The sequence below is a fragment of the Apteryx rowi genome, unplaced genomic scaffold, assembly GCF_003343035.1.
Source record: "Apteryx rowi isolate R43461 unplaced genomic scaffold, aptRow1 scaffold_802, whole genome shotgun sequence".
Taxonomy (NCBI): domain Eukaryota; kingdom Metazoa; phylum Chordata; class Aves; order Apterygiformes; family Apterygidae; genus Apteryx; species Apteryx rowi.
The window spans coordinates 146,371-166,219 of record NW_020451097.1 but is presented as its reverse complement, the minus strand read 5'-3'; the positions used below and the strand labels follow the sequence as shown (position 1 = coordinate 166,219).

General features: G+C 37.1%; 1 protein-coding gene across 1 annotated transcript in view; it reads right to left on the bottom strand.

Annotated features, from left to right (window-relative positions):
* Positions 1-1,320: 1,320 nt before the first annotated feature.
* The window catches only part of TGFBR1 (transforming growth factor beta receptor 1), a 35,038-nt gene continuing 16,509 nt past the window's right edge, over positions 1,321-19,849 (bottom strand). The window contains exons 5-9 of the mRNA XM_026089229.1: positions 14,767-14,934; positions 13,467-13,623; positions 8,753-8,877; positions 7,954-8,084; positions 1,321-6,164 (exon numbers count right to left, since the gene is read on the bottom strand). Coding sequence (XP_025945014.1) covers positions 6,039-6,164; positions 7,954-8,084; positions 8,753-8,877; positions 13,467-13,623; positions 14,767-14,934 — 707 coding nt within the window. The 3' untranslated portion in view covers positions 1,321-6,038. The remainder of the gene's footprint in view (positions 6,165-7,953; positions 8,085-8,752; positions 8,878-13,466; positions 13,624-14,766; positions 14,935-19,849) is intronic.

Below are 19,849 nucleotides of genomic sequence, written 5' to 3'. Positions count from 1 at the left end.
ATTACTTTGCACAGCCAGAAGTAGCTATTTATCTTGGGTTCTACATGTTCCTGCATCCAAGCCTGTCTTGATCAAAATGAGTAACTTTGTACCTGGCTGAATAAGTTCTGTTCAAGCCTGAATGAGTTTGACTCATTTTTAACTGTAGGACACTTATGAAGGGGGTGTTTCTTTGTTTAGGTTGTTGACCATAAATAGACAGAGATGTGATTTGCAGCATGGGTTATACTGGAATTTTACATTATTTTAGGCCTCTCTGAGCAGATCTACTGTAAAACATAGTACAGGAAGATCACACACATTCATTATCCTTTTACCTTTGTCAGAAGAGTGGTGGAATGCTTTGATTTTTAAAGTAGAAAATACACTCCAGTTTGAGATTTTTTTTTTTCCTTCTTGAACACCCAGAATTTTGATAACTACTTCTGCACAACAGGGCTTGCTATATAAGCTAGGAGCTGCAGAATTCATTAGGGCTGCAGTCTCTAAACTTGTCTTTAAACACCTCACAGCAGCAGCTCTGGGTAGCTAAGTTACTCAGGATAGTTGTTTGCTGTTAATTTCAGTTAGGAGGCATAAATCGGAGTAAGACCCCAAAATGATGACCATGTCTATTTTGTCAAATCCTCATAGCAAGGTAAAACAATTATGCAAAAGTATATTCCACTCAGATCAAAACCACCTGTCCAGGAGAATAATTGCTTACAATCAAGTACATCTTTTTACAGTATTTTAGTAACCTATAACCTGAACCTTATCCTCAAAGCCTGCACTTAATAAAAATTAAGCTTGGTAGACAACATTACTTTGCTATGTGCAAGCCATATCCTTCTTCTGCTAGGAAACCTGGAAGGGATTTTTGGTTGTACTGAATTTTAGTTGTTTGCAATGGTGGGGGACAGTATTGGTTTAAGCACTTAGGGGAGAGAAGCATCCTTTAACTGAGCAAAGGTAAGGCAACATATTTATTGTGCTAATAGCATCTGACTCTAGTATAGGATAGGAGAGTTCTACTTCAGAAACAGCCAAGTAAATCTTTCCAAAGAGGTGGGATTAAGAGGAACACGGCTTTTTGACATAGCTTTTGGCTTTCTCTGGACACCTTAAGGATTCCCAGTTTAGAAAAGGAATTTGCTGTAAGAGGTGTTTTTTGATAAAGATCTGCTAGTTGCTGAGCCAAAACTAATAGCGGCACATACAATTATGTAAGGGCAAAATGTCATTTTTCTGTTATGGCTGCATCTTCGCCCTCCTTCAGCAATGTAAAACTCGATTATAAACTGATATTACATAGAAACAATTAATACAACACAAGCAAGCTGGTTTTACTTCTGTTTATGATGCCTGCATTGAGGTCAGATGTTCAAGTCTCTTGCAATTCTCAGAGCTGTTTACGTTGATAGAGACCTAACAGAGAAGCAAAACTTCCTAAACAGTCATTAATTATTTCACCCAAGAGATCAGAGAAAACAGCAAGGCACCTATTCAAACATTATTGTAGGACAAAGAAGGAAGATCAGGCACTTTATCATTATCCATATGAATACATGGGATGGATTGCCCCAGCATTAGCAAGCAGACCCTGTATTATTTTCCTGCTAGTAGAAGTTCCTTTAGAGGAAAGAAATACACTAACACCTCACTGTGACTCCGCTTTTTGCCAGGTAAGAACATCACACCCAAAAATATACCTACCTGTAACTTCTTCCTCTGAAGGACAACTTTCATACTTTGGAAAAAAAAAAAAAAGTACTTTATTTTCACTGCTTTAATCTCTCTACTGTAGTGTTAGCACTTAACATAAGCATCACTCTTCTACTGTCTATTTACAATCCATTGAAATGTATACAAATACAATACATGTTTTCAGAAATGTAAGGGGAAATACACAATTTTGTAAAATTTAAAAAAGTGACACTCATCTGTACAGGATCCTCAAATTTATCATCCAAGAAATAAAGTTTATACAAGGTAGTATCCACACAGCTATGGAAGGGCAGGTGCTACATCAACAAAGCAGCAAACTTGAAGTAATACAATAAGAAACAGAAAATGGATGTGTTTTAGGGCACCAGATAATACATTTAGTACCATTGAAGTTGTAAATTTAGTATACCCATGTTTCTAGGAACACAACTGCAAACCTGGAAAATGTTGTGAGAAATATTAAACATTATATACACATGAGGTAAATGTACCTTGGTCTTTTAAGAGGTAATTTGAGTTTAAAGCAACTGATATAGTGATGTTTTCTTTTACACAAAATGATTAACAACTTGTAATCGTTTCAATGGCACAGTATAGACAAGTAGCTCACTAAAAGGTGAGTTTCATGGCAATCACTCTCAGAACAATTATGGAAAAAATAAAATAAAATAGCCTCTTTTTCTGACACTTTCATGCCCCTACAGAATCAATCCCAAAGTCTTTATCCTATATACATAGTCTTTTTTAGGATTACAAGTGGAACCATTTGAGGGTGTAAGTGTGCCATGCTTGGAAAGTCAGCTTGAGAAACATCCCAGAACTCTAGCTTTTAAGGCTGGAAGGTCCCTGAAGAATTCCAGCATTCCAAAAACAACATTTCAAGCTTTCCAGCATCAGATCATTTCCAACATTCCTTATTCTTCATGTCCATATCCACCCAGTCAAGTCTGTAAACTGAACTGAGGCATCAATGCTACTAAAATGTCAAACTGATTAAATCCATGAAACTTGAGTGAATGTATAACGCATTCATATTTACAAACATTTGCATCAGTATTCATCAGAAATTGTTTTGGTATATACTTGAAATGATATAAAATTAATATTTTGAATGCTAAAATATTTTGGTCCCCCTGGATTTCCAAGAGCAGATCTGGTGATATTACAACCTTAATTTAAAAAATACTTATGTGTACCTGTGTCCATATATATAAGATATGATATTACACAGGTAACATTTAAAGTTACATAATATATACAGACACACCCTTTGTAAAAGGTGTTCAGTTTATATAATGGAAAAGAACAAAGCTTTGAGTTGTGGTGTCAGAACTGAGGATACATATAGCTCTATTCAGAGTTTTCCTGTTCTGCATTTTAGTGTGAATAATAAGATTGTCCCAAAATAATTTTCATAAAGTCACACATTGTATCAAGCCTCCTTTATGCGCTTCATTTTTGAAAAGTTTATTACAAAGTTAAGAATTAGAACAGCATAAGAATAGTTACTATCAATTCAGGAAAATGAAGACTAGTAGGTGGGTGAGATAACCAATGCAACAAACTACTGTATAATTGTTTGAAGTAATCCACACATCATGATGCTGTTCAGCTGCCTTAGATTCTCTTTTAAATGCAACAGAGCTGCTTCTTATATTTTAGAAGACTAAACATTATTGTGATAAGACTTTGTAGTTGCTAAAAACAGCAATGAAATTTGATGAATTATTGAAAACACTCCCATGTCACCATTGAGATTATTATAAAGACTGGAAGCATGCTGATAGCCTGACATTTGTAAAATATGACTTATACCATTTGTATCTACGGTGAAGAAGCAGGTACACCTCTGGAAAACTCAAAATTTAACAAAGGTACCTTTTTTTTTTTTAAATAGATCTTTGAAATTAGTATGGGGCTATAGTAAATTCTACCTCAGTGCTGAAGTGTTTTCTTTAAATATTTGTCTAGATACACAGAACTTGTCAGAGAAGGATGCCAAACAGATAAACTGGGAGACTGGATGCATTAATCACTTCTTAATCAGTCATAACTGAAAAACTGTGGTGCACACCTTGACTGCCCAGTTGCACAAAGGTATAGTTTACTCTATTTAAGATACCTGCATGAAGTCAACTTTCAACTTTTATAGAGGCCTGAAGCAAATGAGCCTGACTGGTCAGATAATGCAGAACAAACATAAGCCTGACAGCTGTACATATGTTTAAACCCAATTGTTTTCTACTAAGAATTTTTTTCTTCCCTTCCTCTGCAGGTGCCATCTTCCAATATGAGTAAACTCATCCATAAAGGTGGTTGAATAAAGTATTTCAATATTTACAGTTCAACCTCTGCAGGTCCATAATTCCCACATCATTTAAATCCATCTCCAAGTATGTGTTAAGAATTTGGAAATACATGAGTGTTATGAACTGCTTTGGCTGCTATCCCTATACAGCCTGAACATAAGCCTTATGCCACCTATATAGCCTCTTACTAAAACCTATCCATCTTATTGCTTCAGCAACCATATACCACAGACCAAGAAACAATCTTGACTACTGCTAACAGTATCAAATGATACTCTTGCCACAGTTACTAGCTTTGTCAAAAATTCTCAAAGTACTTTATGCTGAAGCATGAAAAATAAATAGAATTAAGGTTACTCTGCATATCGTATAGTAGGATGGGTAGTGATATGTTCTGGAGAGTAGGAGGTTAACTGTTAATTGGCATGTTAATTACCAGGCACATTTACATACAGAAATCCAAATGACCTTTTTGGAAATTAATGAAATCAAAGGTCAACCAGAATATTTCTAATACTGCAATTCAAATATATATATATCCTGGAGACTGCAAATTTAAAATTTTCCCTGTGGATTCCCCTGCTCCTCCCTGGATGTTGTACATTTGGGCAGGAAGCAATTCAATTTATGAACAAGGTTGCCAAAGCCCCCTTAAATTCTCAGGCAAATCTGGACTAAAGCTATGCATATTCTTTTGTGTTCTTATGACAACACAAGCCACCATAAGCTTTGTTCTTGTAACTATGAAGAGGATTGCTGGAATCCTCTGGTATCAAAGACCTGCAGGTCACCACTTTGTGTATGAGGCACACACAAAATATATGCACATAAACTTTATAAGCAGCTTTTAACTTTCTAGCACAAAAGCCCAAATAAATTCCCCCTAAATACAGGTGCACTTAATCCTTGTTTAATTGCAAATATTGTTCTGTGAGCCTAAAGACTCTGCTGAGCTGCACAGAAAATATACTTTACACAACTGATTTAAAGAAGCAGAATCTCCCTTAAGACCATTTTAGTCCTCTTGTTACTTCTCTTAAGTAGACAAGGGCACTTCAAGCATTTTAAAAGTACCACTTGATAAAAAGTCTTACATATAACTCATGACTTGACAATTACAAAATATGACAGTGAACTAACTAGCTTACATTATTGAAAACTCCTACAGTGGTTTAAAGAATCAGATTTTGGTAAAATTAAAGATATTTTGAGAATGATGCACTCGCTGAAAAGAGTTTGAATTAGATCTTAGCTAAGCAAATGAATATTTGACTTTTGAACTTGTAATTTGGAAGCCACAAGTACCATAGGCTTTGCATGTTCCTACTGTTTTGCATTAAAAAGACTCAAAAGCGGCACTTACTGGTATAATACAATCTATTTTGAAGGCAATGTAATGCTCTGAAAAAGGGGGGGGGAGGGAAAAACAGTAATCATGTAGAAAGTATAGTTGCATAAATTATGTTCCCCACAAACGAATGAGGTCATTTTGTAAATCAAGATAAGAGTCCAAAAGATATACAACCTTATAGCTAGCAGAGTATACTGCAATGGTACAGTCAAAATCTGAATCAAAGAACTGTGACAGTGGTTCAGAATACTCTATGTACCAGCCAGGACTAAAGTGACTTAGAGAGCCATCAATGCACTCCAGAACAATTTAGTGAACCATTTCCATTTTAGAAGTGATCTTCATATTTTTTAGCACAGTTAACTAGACATTAAGACCAGCTATCAACTTTCCAAATAAGAAGTTGCAGGTTAATAAAAAATAAAACTAGACTACACAATAGTTTGTAAGTATCCTGGGAAAGAGGTGTTCATAGTGCACAGAAAGGACCCAACACAACTGTTCAGCATGGCTGCAAAAATCCTGGGGCTAATAAGTGATGTTCCTATGAAGTATTAAAAGGCAGCAATATCCTTCTGTTCCCTCAGTGAGGTAGAACAATTAACCTTCGTAACACGCCACCTGGTGCAGATACAGATTTTTTACAGTATTCCTCAGTAGCAAATCCAGGATTACATCTTTATCCCCTCCTGTTGACTAAGTTGTGATAATGTTTTCTTAATGCGCAAAGCTGTTAGCCTAGCTGCTCCATTGGCATACCAGCATTCCCGCATAATTTTTGCCATTACTCGTAATGCCTGCAAAGGAAAGAAATAATTACATGCAGTTCTGTTCCCATGTAATGGACTTTTGTTCTGCCTTGGCCTTTTACAATACACATTTCTGAAGTCTACTACTAGTACTACTGCTGCATGCAAGAGTGTTGTATTAAACAAATTCTCACTTCACTACAGAAAAATAAAGTTATTTACAATATTATAGAGAACACTGGTATTTTTCAGTACAACTTCACTCACACTAATATATTTCAATGAAAAATTAGCAGTTTGACTGTAACTGTTTTCTGAAGTCTTGCATTAAACAAAAATATTGTTTTTATTTTACCTCCAGTGAAAAAGCAGTAATAAAATAGAAGAAAGCACCTAAAACTGGTATCAAAGTGCTGTGTAGCTGAGAATGTACTCAATCACTTCCCTCAAAGTGCTTTTCAAGGAGTTAGTTTAACATATAGCAGTTCACTAATTTTATCAGCTGTCTTCCTCAAATTGAAGCTCTCTAACAACTCTGAAAACTCTTGGAGTCTCTTCATCTTTCAAACAGCCATTCTTTGAAATCTGTGAATGCTACTATCACACAACAATGCAAATAATGTAAAAACTAACGTATGTAAAAACTTTGTAAGACCAAAGAAAGTATTAGCTGTAAATTCTAAGATTTTAAACTCAGTTCTATAAAAATGAATGGTTAAATTTGCAGGATTGGAATAGCAGCATTTAAAAACTAATCTGTAGTCTGTGGGTGCATATTGCCTTTCCCTCCCATTTGCATTCTCTCACCAAATCTTTTCTTTCAGGCCTTCACCTATGTATTCATTTCACACATTCTACAACTCAGTTCCCTCATCCATCTGAAGTACATCACATCTCAATTTCATACTCCTGTATTAGCCTACTTCAGCTATTCTCCTATGTTCTGAACCAGGAAGCACTGGTTCAGTTGGGCTCCTGGAGCAAGCAATATGAACAAAGTTCGCTGGAAAGCCAGGAGCTTGTTGCTGTGTGTACTGCTGCCTGGGAGCTGGTAAGCATAAGGGAACTCGCTCCAGAATCAGGTAAGCACTTCTACAGAGGCATGATCAGGAGCTGTCGTTACATGCATACTCCAGTTTTAAGTCTCTGGCTTACGAGATCCTCAGTTTCCTAAAAACCGTGTTCATATTTGAATAAGTGTACACAGTACAAATTAAGAGAGATCAAGTACCAAGGCCATCATGGTTTTTGATGAAAATTCATTTACTACGCAATGATAGGGCAAAGACCTCTGAGCTAGTTCTGTGTGGGCTTGAGCATGCACCTGAAGCAGCCCAATAGTGCTGAAGATATCAGTTGTGCCCCAACAAGCAAGTACAACTCTGTTGGCACAGCACTATCTGTTGAAAATGATAACCAGACAGACTGGTTACAAACTGATTGGGACGAACCTGGTTATAAGCTATAGATTGTTTTTGACTAGCTCAGGTATCTCTGCTGCCCCCTATTATGTAATTTATTTGCAATGATGCTTCTTGGATAATATAATCTATACTAGCTTTAATTTATATTAACTTTGTCTATTGCTTCACAGAAAGGGATCCTAGAATACTCCATACAGGATGAGCTATTCATTTTTATGATGCTATTTTAAAAATTTATGCATGACTAAAGATTAACAGTATTCAATAAAGCCAGAATGATTAGAATGAAAGCAAGATCTCTGAGGCAAACTTTCCCCCTTCTACAACAGAAATAAGAGTCAAGCACAATTTTTAAGCTGCTGAAATCAATAAAAGGTGTTCAAACAGCTTTAGCATGGGTAGTTAACACTAACCTCACAGCTCTGCCATCTGTTTGGAATATTGGGCCTTAACTTCTGCTCACAAACAACTTTTCTCATTTCCTCAACCGAAGGATCTGAAGGGACAAGGTCATAGTATGGCAACTGGTAATCTTCATGGATTCCTGTAATTGGTTGAAAATAGTTTTTACTTTAGTTAACACTTAAGTTACATATTCTTTATTTCTTACCTATGTTCATGGTTTATTGGAACCCAACAATTTTCTTTTTCTGTTTTCATTTTTAAAATTACATTAATGACTGACAACAACAACAAAAAACACCACAAGCCTTAAACATATTCTAAGAGTGCTAAAACTACACTTGAATTTTAAATTTTGAAACTTATGTATTTGGAAAAGATGGAAGCTATGTCAAATTTTTCATATGACATACTAAAGACATGCTTCTTGGAAGCAGATGATTTATTATACCACGTTTTATTTTAAATAAGGTATACACATCATCTGCACGCATTATGTCTAGCGCTTACCTGAGTTTTGTCCCTTGCTCTCAAGAAACAAACATTAACTTCACCCCTTTCTCTCCTTTATGTAAGGGTTTTAATAGGAACTAGTCTGTACTAATTTTTCCTCTTTCTTCAATAGGTATGGTTTATCAATTTACACAAAGGTAGAATGAGCCAGTCATTTACAGGATTAACAATTAGAAAGTCTGAGACACGCTCACTTTAAACTCTTTTTAGAGAGAACTGTCTACTCAAACTCAGTCAGATTCTGCAAGTTACTTATAATTCCTTAGTATGGCCAGTTTTGTAAAGATTGCCACGTACCACCAATTGAACATCGCCGAGCTATTTCCCAAAATACTAATCCCATTGCATAGATATCTGCTCGCTTGAATGACTCGAAGTGTTTCATATTTATGGAATCATCTAAAACTTCAGGAGCCATGTACCTGTTTGCAATAAAGCAGAAAACAGATTGAATTTCATAAGTACTTACAGTAGAGGATGTTCAGTTATACTATTCAGCTCAAAAACAAGTTTAAATGTTTATGCAGAAAAGGAGACAGACTCAGAGAAAGTGTACTTTATGAAGATTAGGATGTTCAAAGCTTCTTTGCTCTTAGCCTACACATTTCCAAAAATCAGTAAAAACAGTGGTTAAACAAACAACTGACACTGACTGTATTCCTTAAATAGAATTCAATGGGAATAGCTATATTTGATTATCAAGAGAGTATATGCTTGACAATTTAGAAAATGGTAAGTAAAGAAAACGGAGTGCCAATTTAAGAGCAAGGGAAGGGAGAGTACAGCTTGAAAAGGCTTAAGCTTTGACAAAAGAGAAGGGAGGGGGGAGAGCAAACAGCAAAAACTGAGGCTCTAAGTAGCAGACTGAGATAAGCACTAACAGCAGAATTCTCACATAAGGAGAAGCAGTTTACAGGAAGCTAGTGGCTCTTAACAAAAAAAGTAAGCTACATCACAAGGCCTTAGAAGCATCCAACTTCAAAAAGAGAAACAATTTTATCTTGGGAGCTAATCTGCACAAAGATAATGGAGAGATTTTGGTGAAGAGCACTTCTGAGACATGGGAAAAGATTTACAGGAGATAATCCTAAAACAGAGAGGAAACTCATGGGGCACAAACTTAAAGGCAGCACTGTTAAGGGCTCCTTGGGAATAAAGGTTCCCTACACTAAAGTAACTGATTCTTCACAATACAGTTGGTAAGTCCTACCATTAAACAAACATGCATTTCATACATGCAAGACCTTTTCTGAATAGTAAATACATTTGTTACACATTCTGACAATTGTTCTCACATGAAAAAATTGAAGACTCAGATGACTATAACCTTCTCAGTCTTCCTGGCAATTTAAAATCTGTGATAGCCTCCCAATGATAAACAGGGATTGAAAGCTGGTCATAATGTCCAAACTACAGTTACCTCACTTAGTGTGGCTATACCTTGTGTTGGAACATTCCAAGTAAAAGGCTGGTGTGGAGCTCATTTAGGGTGACTGACAGGCAGTATCCCTTCATGGTGCTGGAAGGAGTGGTACTTGCTGCCATCAACAGTGGTTGCAGTATTTTTCTCAATCTGGTATAGCTCTTGCAGCTAAATCTGCTAGGTAATCCTTGGAGAACTTGGTGCATTTTTCTACTGCCTTGTCAATCTCAAATTAACAAAGCAGGCAAGCAATGACACGAGGGCTTTAGAGAGTGACACAGTTAACTAGTAAAAAAGCAACACGCATAGATTACTGGAGTGGAATACAGCATCAGGCAATAACTCAAACACTGGAACAACCACAGGAGAAGCCTATGCACAATTTCATCCAATCAACATAGTACAAAAGTCCTAAATATACTTTTTTTTCCCCCTAGCACCAGGGATGGCAGGCAGAATACAAGACTGAGTACTAAGAGTAAGTTTCAAGATTTCTTTAGGAATAAGCTTTAAGAATTATCTCAGCACTACTGTGTCCTATGGAAGTGACACAGGAGGAAGCAAGGACTATCAACAAGAGAAAAAAAATGCAACCAGTAGTCCAGAAGTTCGGGGGAGGGGGGAGGCTAGCCAGAGAGAGTTCTCCTAAACAGTTTATAGGCATGTAAATTCCATGTAAATGATAACCGCATAAGCTGAGGACAAGCATCTGAAGAGGAACATAAAATTTATATTGACAGTACATACTGAATGGAATGCACAGTCTGAAAATTAAGCCAACAAGATGTCACAACCCTTCACATGGACAAGGCTCAAGTCATTCTGGGCCACCTATATCAAAAGCTTTATTGAGAAAAATGTGAGATTAGTGGGTTGGTATTTTCCTGCTCTGGACAAGGATCTTGCACACATATTGGATAATCTTCTTGTGCTACTTAGTGTGCTTGACAGTGTAGTGATCAACCACTCTAGAAGAAAGGATATGATCTTAAGATGGATCAAATATGGGGAGAAGAGGGATGGAGCTGAAAAAAAACCACCATATTGCAAGTCTATCAGCAAGAATCATTTACACAAGCAGTATAGGAGTTTGTTTCAATTTCTAAGTCATCCTAAGGACAAGGGATTTAACAGAAAAAAACATAAAAGTTCTGAACCTGGTAATGGCCCCGAATTCATACTCTTAAAAAATAACTTCCATTTAGTTTCTTGGCAAACTGACTTCTTACCATAATTCTCCATCAGCATTTATATTGGCTTTGGCTTCCATAACAACTCAGAATGCAGATTAATTGCTTAAAAAGAGATTATTGCTGGAGCAAGAGGTTAAAGGCAAGTAGGTCATCTAGTGCAGTTAATAGAATAGCTGGAGTTTCACAGCTATCAAACAAAAGGGAGTGAAACATGCATCTCCTTAGTAATTTATGTATTGCAAACGCATTGTTTGTCAGAAACAGTGCTTTGGGTTCTGGAGAGAACTACTCTACATAGACTAACATGATAGGCTTTGAGCTTCTGAACAAGGTATGCAGCTACCCTCCAAGAATGCAAGGACAGGTCTACAAAGGAGTTTACAAATGATGTTGAGTATGGCCATGCCTAACATTAGATGCCTGCTGGCTTTCCCCAACCCTCTCTGCCCTTCCAGTCCAGGACTCTTAGTTGCTTAAATTTCTAGTACAACACACAGGGAGCTTGGTGTCATTGAACAGAACCCATATACAGCATACAAAGTGCGACATTTCCCTTCACCAAGCCTATACTCCACAAGCATAGTTAAATTCTGCTTGTGTCAGACTTGGGTAAACTGCAGAAAAGTGCCCATGCTAAGGCAGAATTCACAGCCAGACTACTTCTCTTGATTAAACTACAGAGTGTGACAGTTTCACCGCCCTTCTCAAAAAGAAAGGAGAACTAGCCTACATTTTACTTGCTTTAGAGGGAGTGAGAGTGATTCTATTTCCTTCTCAGTTTAAGGCTCACATGTTCCTGCTTTACACTGCAGGACAAGCTGAGAAAACACACATTAACACCCCTAGTGAAGCTAAGCCTCTGAGAAGAAAAGAAATAAAGATTCATTCAACCAGAGAGAAGGATCACCAGTCAGACTGGACTCGGTGCTTAAAGCACTCACCTGAAAACAAGTCTTGCTTACTCCCTAGACCATGTATTTTACAATAGACAATCCTTGGAAAGATATAAACATTGTCAAGTCATCCTGAACTTGCACACAAAATTTCTCCATATGCAGAGGACGTACCAGCAATGGTAGTCATCAGTGGGAATTAAAACTGCCACAGAACAGATAAGATTTTAACTTTACTATGGGAGGAGGGGCAGGAGGAGGAGGGGCAGGAGGAGGAACTTGAAGCCAAAGATGCAGAGTTACCACCTAACCATTCACAAGAGGAAGAGGGGACCAAGTCATGAGAATGATCAATTTGCAGAGGGGTAGAAGTGACTAATGCCTTCAAAGAGGAAGTGGATTTAGTCTTGCTGCTGCTCACAGCAGCAAGAGAGTTGCTACTGTTTTACCCTTGCAAAGCAGCATGAGGCAGATGAACAGGCAGTTTAAATAGTGCCTGTTCAAGAAAAGATCTTGCAAGGAGGATCCACAGACACAGCTGAACAGATACTTCCTCCCAAGAGAGGACTGAAGAAAGTGACTGATTTGCATATCAGTTTTCTTTGTTTTTTACTACAGCTACATGCAAAGTCACACTTTGTTTTATTTCTTGCATACAAGCTAGGTTTGTAGTGACATAAGAGGCTCAAGCAGTAGTTTGCTGTTTCATTACCAATGATTACTGGAGACCTAGAGAAGGAATAATAGCCAGTATTTTGTAATCTGGTGATAACTCAGAAAACAAGTCTCACTTGACCATTTGTGTAGAATTTTTAAAATGGGCAAAGGACTAAATACAGCAGAGCTTTAGAACAAAGTCATTTCCTGTAATTTCAGCAATACAATTGTCAGTAAAATAATTTCCAATACAAGTTCCAAAAGCCTTGCTCCATAATTAAAAAAAGCCACTACGCGCATCCTAGTTAAGTGTAACAGACACAACTGAAGTATCTCTCACTAAAGTGAAGGAAAAAAAAAAAAAAGTATTTTTAGATGTGTGGGCTGGAGACTGGGCAACATCAGCACAGAGTTTTGCCCAACACTGCTAGTGTACATGTTCAGGTTAATATTGTGCAGCCCTGAATTACTGTAGAGCTTCCACACATTTCTCAGTGAGAGAAATTTTATTCCAAGTAAGATCACTGACATACCACTGACATTATAGGCCTCAAAAGGATTTGTCCACACTGGACAACCCCACTGCTGTGGTTCACTGTTGGTGAGCCACATATACCTATTGGCTATATAGCTGTACAGATTATTAAAGGAAATTAGTCCTACCTATCTTCCACATAGCTTCCAGTTATTAGTGTCTGAAACTCCAGCAATAACAAGTTACAGCCAACAAGTTTAACTGCATCAAAACAAGTGCCATTCATCAGCTCTTAGAGTTTTTGTAAAGACARCAAGATATGTATTTCCAAATTCAGAGGTAGGCCTTTAAAGAAAGGGAGCATACTGACCTTTTTGTTCCCACTCTGTGGTTTGGAGCAATATCAATGGTGTCCGTAGCTGAATCATGTCTTACAGCCAATCCTAGATCGGCAATGCAGCACGTTCCATTCTTTTTTACCAATATATTTTTTGATTTCAAGTCTCTGTGGGCAATTGCAGGTTTTCCTGGAAAGAGAAAAAAAAAAAAATTAGAAAGGGCAAGATAAGGGGGGAAGGGGAAGAAATCCCTACTGCTAATAAAAGACAGCCAATATTATTCTAACTCTGGTGTAGATTTTGATGTTACTAAAATATCCCTTCTAGTTCTGTCATTTCATGTGTATTATCAAGACTAACTCCTGAAATTATTCATTGTGGACTAGCTGGCTGCCCAGAAAAAATACATGAAGTATCCATCTGTCTCTCTGCTGCTCCTTTCCCTCTTCCTATGCAAGAATATATTGCGCATGCGCACACATACAGGCTACTTGCCACAAAAAGATTCCTAACATCTAATGGAAACAAACATCCATTAAGGATGATTTAAAAAAAAAAAAAAAAAAAATCACAAACCAAGGTTAAAAAGTACAGGCACCACTACTTAGTTCCTTTTAATAGTCATTTTGTATGAAAAATTCTTGAGCAATAACAAGTGGATATAGCACAGAAGGGAAGCTAAAAAAAAGCCCAAACCAGCAGAATACCCAAGCATGTCTTACTAAAGAGTCAGTTATAAAAGACTACCACTACTAGAAACACTATGTTTTAACAGTGGGGAAGCTTAGGCAGTTTAAGCACTTGAAGGAAATCTAAACGTTTTTTTGCTATAGCAATAGAAGAGCAGCCACTTTAGTGTGTAAAGGAACTGCAGTCAAGGGGGTAGCAACCTGCCTGGAAGCTGAAGAAGGGAAGAGAACATACTAGTATAAGTCGCCATAGCCCGAGGAGTTTACGGTACCCTGTATTTTTTTTTTGTTGTTGTTGGTGGTAATGACAGTAAAGCTTTCATTTGCATACTGTTCTCAGTACAAACTAGTACCAAGACACACTGCCTCTATCAAATTAAAACGTTTTATTAGTTCAGAACCTATCACAGGTCCCAGACAGACACTTTCAATACACTTAGCTTCAAGGGATTAACTTAGGTATCTTTGCTGATTTCAACTGCCTCCTTATCACACAAGTGAGCAGCTATCTGCATAGCAACTACACTCTGGACATGTTTAATGTTCTAATTAAGAAGAGAATTATAGTAGAAACAGTTACGTATGTGTCATTTTTTAAAATCTAGTATTATCCACACAACAGATGGAACAGCTGTAAGATTACCTTGTGTGCCAACAATTTCCATGTGAAGATGTGCAAGGCCACTGGCAGTGGACAAAGCTAATTTTATCATTCCTTCCACAGTCACTGTATACCTGTTCAGGTAATCAAAGAGTGATCCATGCTCATGATAGTCTGACACCAACCACAGCTGAGTCCAAGTACCATTGTCTGCAAAATAACACCAGAATGAATATCACACACACAAAACAAAACAACCCCCCCCCCACATAAACAAAACACCACATACCCCACCATATAAGCTATTTCTATACAATGCTTATGAAGTCCAAATTATGTTAGGCAGATACCCTCAGCCAGTTAGACTTTTTTTTTTTTTAATCTATATTTCTATCCCCATAACATTTAAAGGCTTCTGTAAGGACTGGGCCTACCATGCAAGACATTCTGAACAGTTTGAATAAAAGAATACTACCCTAACTAAAATTAGAAAAATCAACATCACTATTATTCAGAAGTGAATTATTAGGGTTATTAATCAGGCCCTGCTTTCTCCTAACTTTTCTGCCTGGGGAACAATGCTGAACACATGATGCAGAGCTAATGCTGCCAGTATCAGTCCATTCTAGTATAATACTGTCCAGGCTACCTAGAGAAATCTGAAGTTTTTTTTGCAAGTTTACTATGTGTGATCTTACAGCTTAACTTGCAGAATTTTGCTTCTCTGGGCTAGTTATTTAGGGTGATAGGGGACAGAGGGAAAGTGACCAATTCTTTCCTGCTCTCAGGATTGTTTCTTCTGTGCTCTGTTTCCAAATAAAAGCCTTTCTAGCTTTGCCCCATGATTCCTTCAGTCTCACCATAACCTATCCAGTCTCAGCCTTGGAGGCAAATTCCAAAGTTACCAGCAGTTGGTGGATTTTTATCCTGCAGGAGAAGCCTGCATGCAGCAATCTGACACATTACTCTAAAAGCAAAACCAAACCCCATCTCTCATGACCACCAAGTTGCTGGCCAAAGCTGAGATAGGAAGGTAAAGGAGGCAGAAAGGTAAAGAGTGAAACACGCTGACTACAAGAAAAACAGTTTGCTGCATGATTTTACACAACAGAGGCTATAACAACTTTGCAGCATATCCCAAGATCTACAGATGACATGCAAGAGCAAAATTGTTCAAATTATTAAACCAGCAGACACAGAATACCTCAATGTTTAAGCCACAGACAGCAGACTACATTAAAGAAGTTCAAATCAAGAAAAAAAAGTAGTCTTTTGACCTAGGAAGCAGAACACAGTAGAACAATCCTGCCACTAGATAGATTTTTCTAGTTTTAAAAGCAGGTCTCATGGCAGACCTGAGAAGTGTTTTTTTTTTTTTTTTCCAAGCTACTTTTATAGAACAGTGTTTTGTCTTTTTAGAACAGTAGCTACTCCATAACAGATTCCAGTTGGGCTTCTACCCTGCCACTATACAGCCACTATTCCTAAAGAACAAGCGAAAGAACTCTGCCCAAGCTAAACAGATCTCTCATGATGTGGCAGTCCATAAGGGCTATCAAAATACATAATTGAGAACTAAATGTGAAGGACATGAATAAGAGCAGAGCTGAGAGCTCCCTTTTATTTCCAGCTTTCCTCTTGTAGAGAAGAATTATCATTGCTTTGAATCAAGATTATAGTGTCTTTGTATAAAGATTTTTTTTTCTTCCTACCTCTAAGGCACCCACCTAACAAGGAAGTATACTGTTAACTATAGACATACCTACTATTTGTATTATCTAATTTATTACCTGCAAGTCTAAATATTAGCCTGTTCTTACATTCTTTCCAAAGAAGAAAATACAAAGCTGAGCTTGTTACCCATTCCAAATGGAGCCATGCTTCTTTCCCATTGCATATCATGTTTGCGGCCCTCCAGATTTTAACATGGAGCAGTTCTTACATCCACGCTTACATGACTATTATTAGTTACAGACTAGTTGAAATGCAGCAATAAGTACATCAATGTCCAGCTATTAGCTAGAACCTACTACATTTTCTAAATCTCATTATATTTGACAAACTACACATGCACATTTCTTCATGGATCTAGGCACATTATTATGAACTTAATCCCTCTGTAAACAGTATGAGAAGACTTTTTTATTTAGTGACCCTGAGTCCATTTTTGGCTGCATAGTAAACAGTATCTGCCATGAGGCTTTCAGTCACAGGATTTGTATTATTAGGTATGAAAAAAGTAATTATGCTCAATAGTAACTATATGCAGTATGCCTGACAGTGACAGGGTAACCTAATTTAGTTCATATATGCACCATGATCAAGAACCTCAAGCAATTTCAGTTTTAAAACATGACAAGAATTTATGCATGTTCTTGGAAACCAATATACAACAGCTTAGTTATGGTTACTTCTTCTCTTTGGAAGAAATCTTCTGAAAATATTTTAAGACCATCAAATTGCTCAGAAGTGAAATGTTTCTCTTTTGTAACAGTGTAAGAAAATTTAAAGTTGTGAATAGAGAAACTTTCCAATTCGTGGTTGGGAGACCAATTACAGCTTGTGAAAATAAGTTAGTGATTTCCAAGCAGCATCTGTCTTAGACAAGCTGCCTCTGAAGAAAGGAGCTTATAACAACTACCTAACCAAATTTATACAATTGGATTTTAATTATTTTTTTGGTGACAGTATTGACATAAATAACATTTTTCATATTGGTTCTAGCATAAACATTTGAATTTGGTATGCACTTGTTTTTAAACAAAATATTAGGTTTTAAGGTTTGACAGTATTGCTTAGCACTAAGAGTTTTGAAATCCCAACATATGCTTCCAGTTGAATGCTTAAAAGAAGTTACAGAAACTGCTGCTCCTCTAATACAGTTTAGTAGAACATTTCAAAACAGAGAATAGGATACCAGTAGCCTTTTCTTGGCAGGCAAATGRCATAATGGAAAAAAAGGAAGAAAACTACCTGTGAAAAAGATCAGATACAGACAGAATCTATAATTATAAAACACTCAGAAATGAAATAGGAAGTCTTTAAGGAAAAACTTATTTCTGTGTCTGGAAGTTTTATCATTAGTGAAATAGCGTAATTCTATCACATTAAGATATTCATCTGATTAAATTGAAACAAAGAAGAAAAGACATGGATTTAAAAAATCCCTAAAGCTGTGGATTAGTAAGATCTTCCGGTCAAGTTCGTTCTTTTCAGTTTAAATTCAGAGCTTCTGAAAGAATAAATGGCTCAAACACCACTTCTCTCAAGAGGAAGGAATTTTGCTCATTTCCCTGCAGCATCTTGCCTAACATCATTCTCGGGGATTTACTAACATGTAAGGAAATCTGACTGAACAGAACTCAGAACTTTCACCCAGAGAAGTGCAGCTTTCTCAACTGAGTGGAAGAAAGAGTAGCTGAAAAATTTTAGTGCCTAAAGCTGTCTGAAATAGTGTACAGTGCAAGACTACCTTATTAAAAAGTGCTTAGTTATACTAAATTATGCTTATTAGACAGCTGCACCCCAGGAAGTCTTTAGTACTGTAAGAAGAGGTTGCTGCCCTCATTTTCTTGCTAGTAGAGTAGTGCAGGTGAGAATTCTCTCATACACTTTAGAATTGGGTTATCTAGGTTTAATCAAATTACCTGTTTAGGTGGTTCAAAGCAAGGCAACGCATGGCCCAGAAAGTAATTTCTCTAACCTATTTCAAATTTAGCATATGCTCCTGGCTAAGTAAAGAGCTAACCAGAACAGAAGTCATCTAGCCAGACAGAACATGGCCGCAGTTAAAAAGCATGCATTGCTTTTCAGTCCTCAAGATGGCTTAACAGTAGAACCTATTTCCCAGTAAACTTTGGGAAGAGAGAGAGCAGAAAGATAGGACCAGTTCCTGCAGCCTTTTGAACACTCAATATAGCTGTGTGGGGAGGTAGACGATAAGAACATATGACATTAAGGGACACAGGATGTCTAAACAGCATAGTACTAGAAGCAAAGAACCATTTGAGCTTGATACCACTAACTTGACTGATCTACCTGCTTTTACAAAGATTAAGTGTTTACATGCACCCTTCTGCCTGAAGGCATCACCTGACCCTCAAGTTCTACAGCTACAATGGCCAGCCAGAGGTTTCCCAAAAACTGTGAAAATACACAGTTGTGTTAAGACAAAAGACCTTAATGCTCTTACTAATAGAGAGAATGCAGCATGAAACTGGGCCACATTTTGCATCACAAAGTACATGTAAGGAAATGTTACGAGTCTTTAACATTCATGACTAAGACATGAGAACCCACTCCTTAGTGTTGTTCTCCATACACCACTGAAACTTTCAGCAAGCACTGAATTGGAATTGCACAAGTAATTCTTTGTACTATTATATCTTTGGATATAGTAGTACAATGCAATGTCTTGGATATACTGTCAGGTTCCTGCAGTTTAATGACTAAGTGTATTCCAGTAACTCCTAATTACACTCAAATTTGCCTAAGCAAACAACAACAACAACAACCACCACCCCCTGATTAGATGCAAGATGAAATGTTATCAACTAGAATCAGCATATAAGCTGAGTGATTGTTAATGTGTGTTTTTAAGCTCACTGTATCACAATGTGGCTTTAGAGACATTTGCTTTTTTTACAAGTATGATAAACACACTTGAGAAAAATGGAAGAACTATCTCCTTAATGGCCCCTGTGTGTTCCCCCACTAAATGGGATGTAGGTGGTCAAAAGGAATTTTTACTAGATTTGAGCAATTAACTTTTGATATTCAGAACTTCTGAATGCTTAACCCAGGGATATAATGATGCAATGTCCTTGTTGAGAAGGCTCAAAAGGATTTATATGGAGAATTTTGGGGGGGGAGACAGGAGAAGAAGGTGCTGAGAAAACAAGTTCACCTTTCCACCTTTGCCCAGACAGTAATACTGTTATAAAATAGGGAGAGTCAAGAGTACTAGCATTTTTAAACACATTGTCTTCATCCATTTTTTAATCAATTACCAACCAATTCTCAAGATACTTGTCCTAAGGCCATAGAGCCTCAAAAAAATGGCATGACTTGTCAAATGAGGAAGTCTTTTCTCTTCTTGTATTAACAAGAGGAGCCAGAAATATTA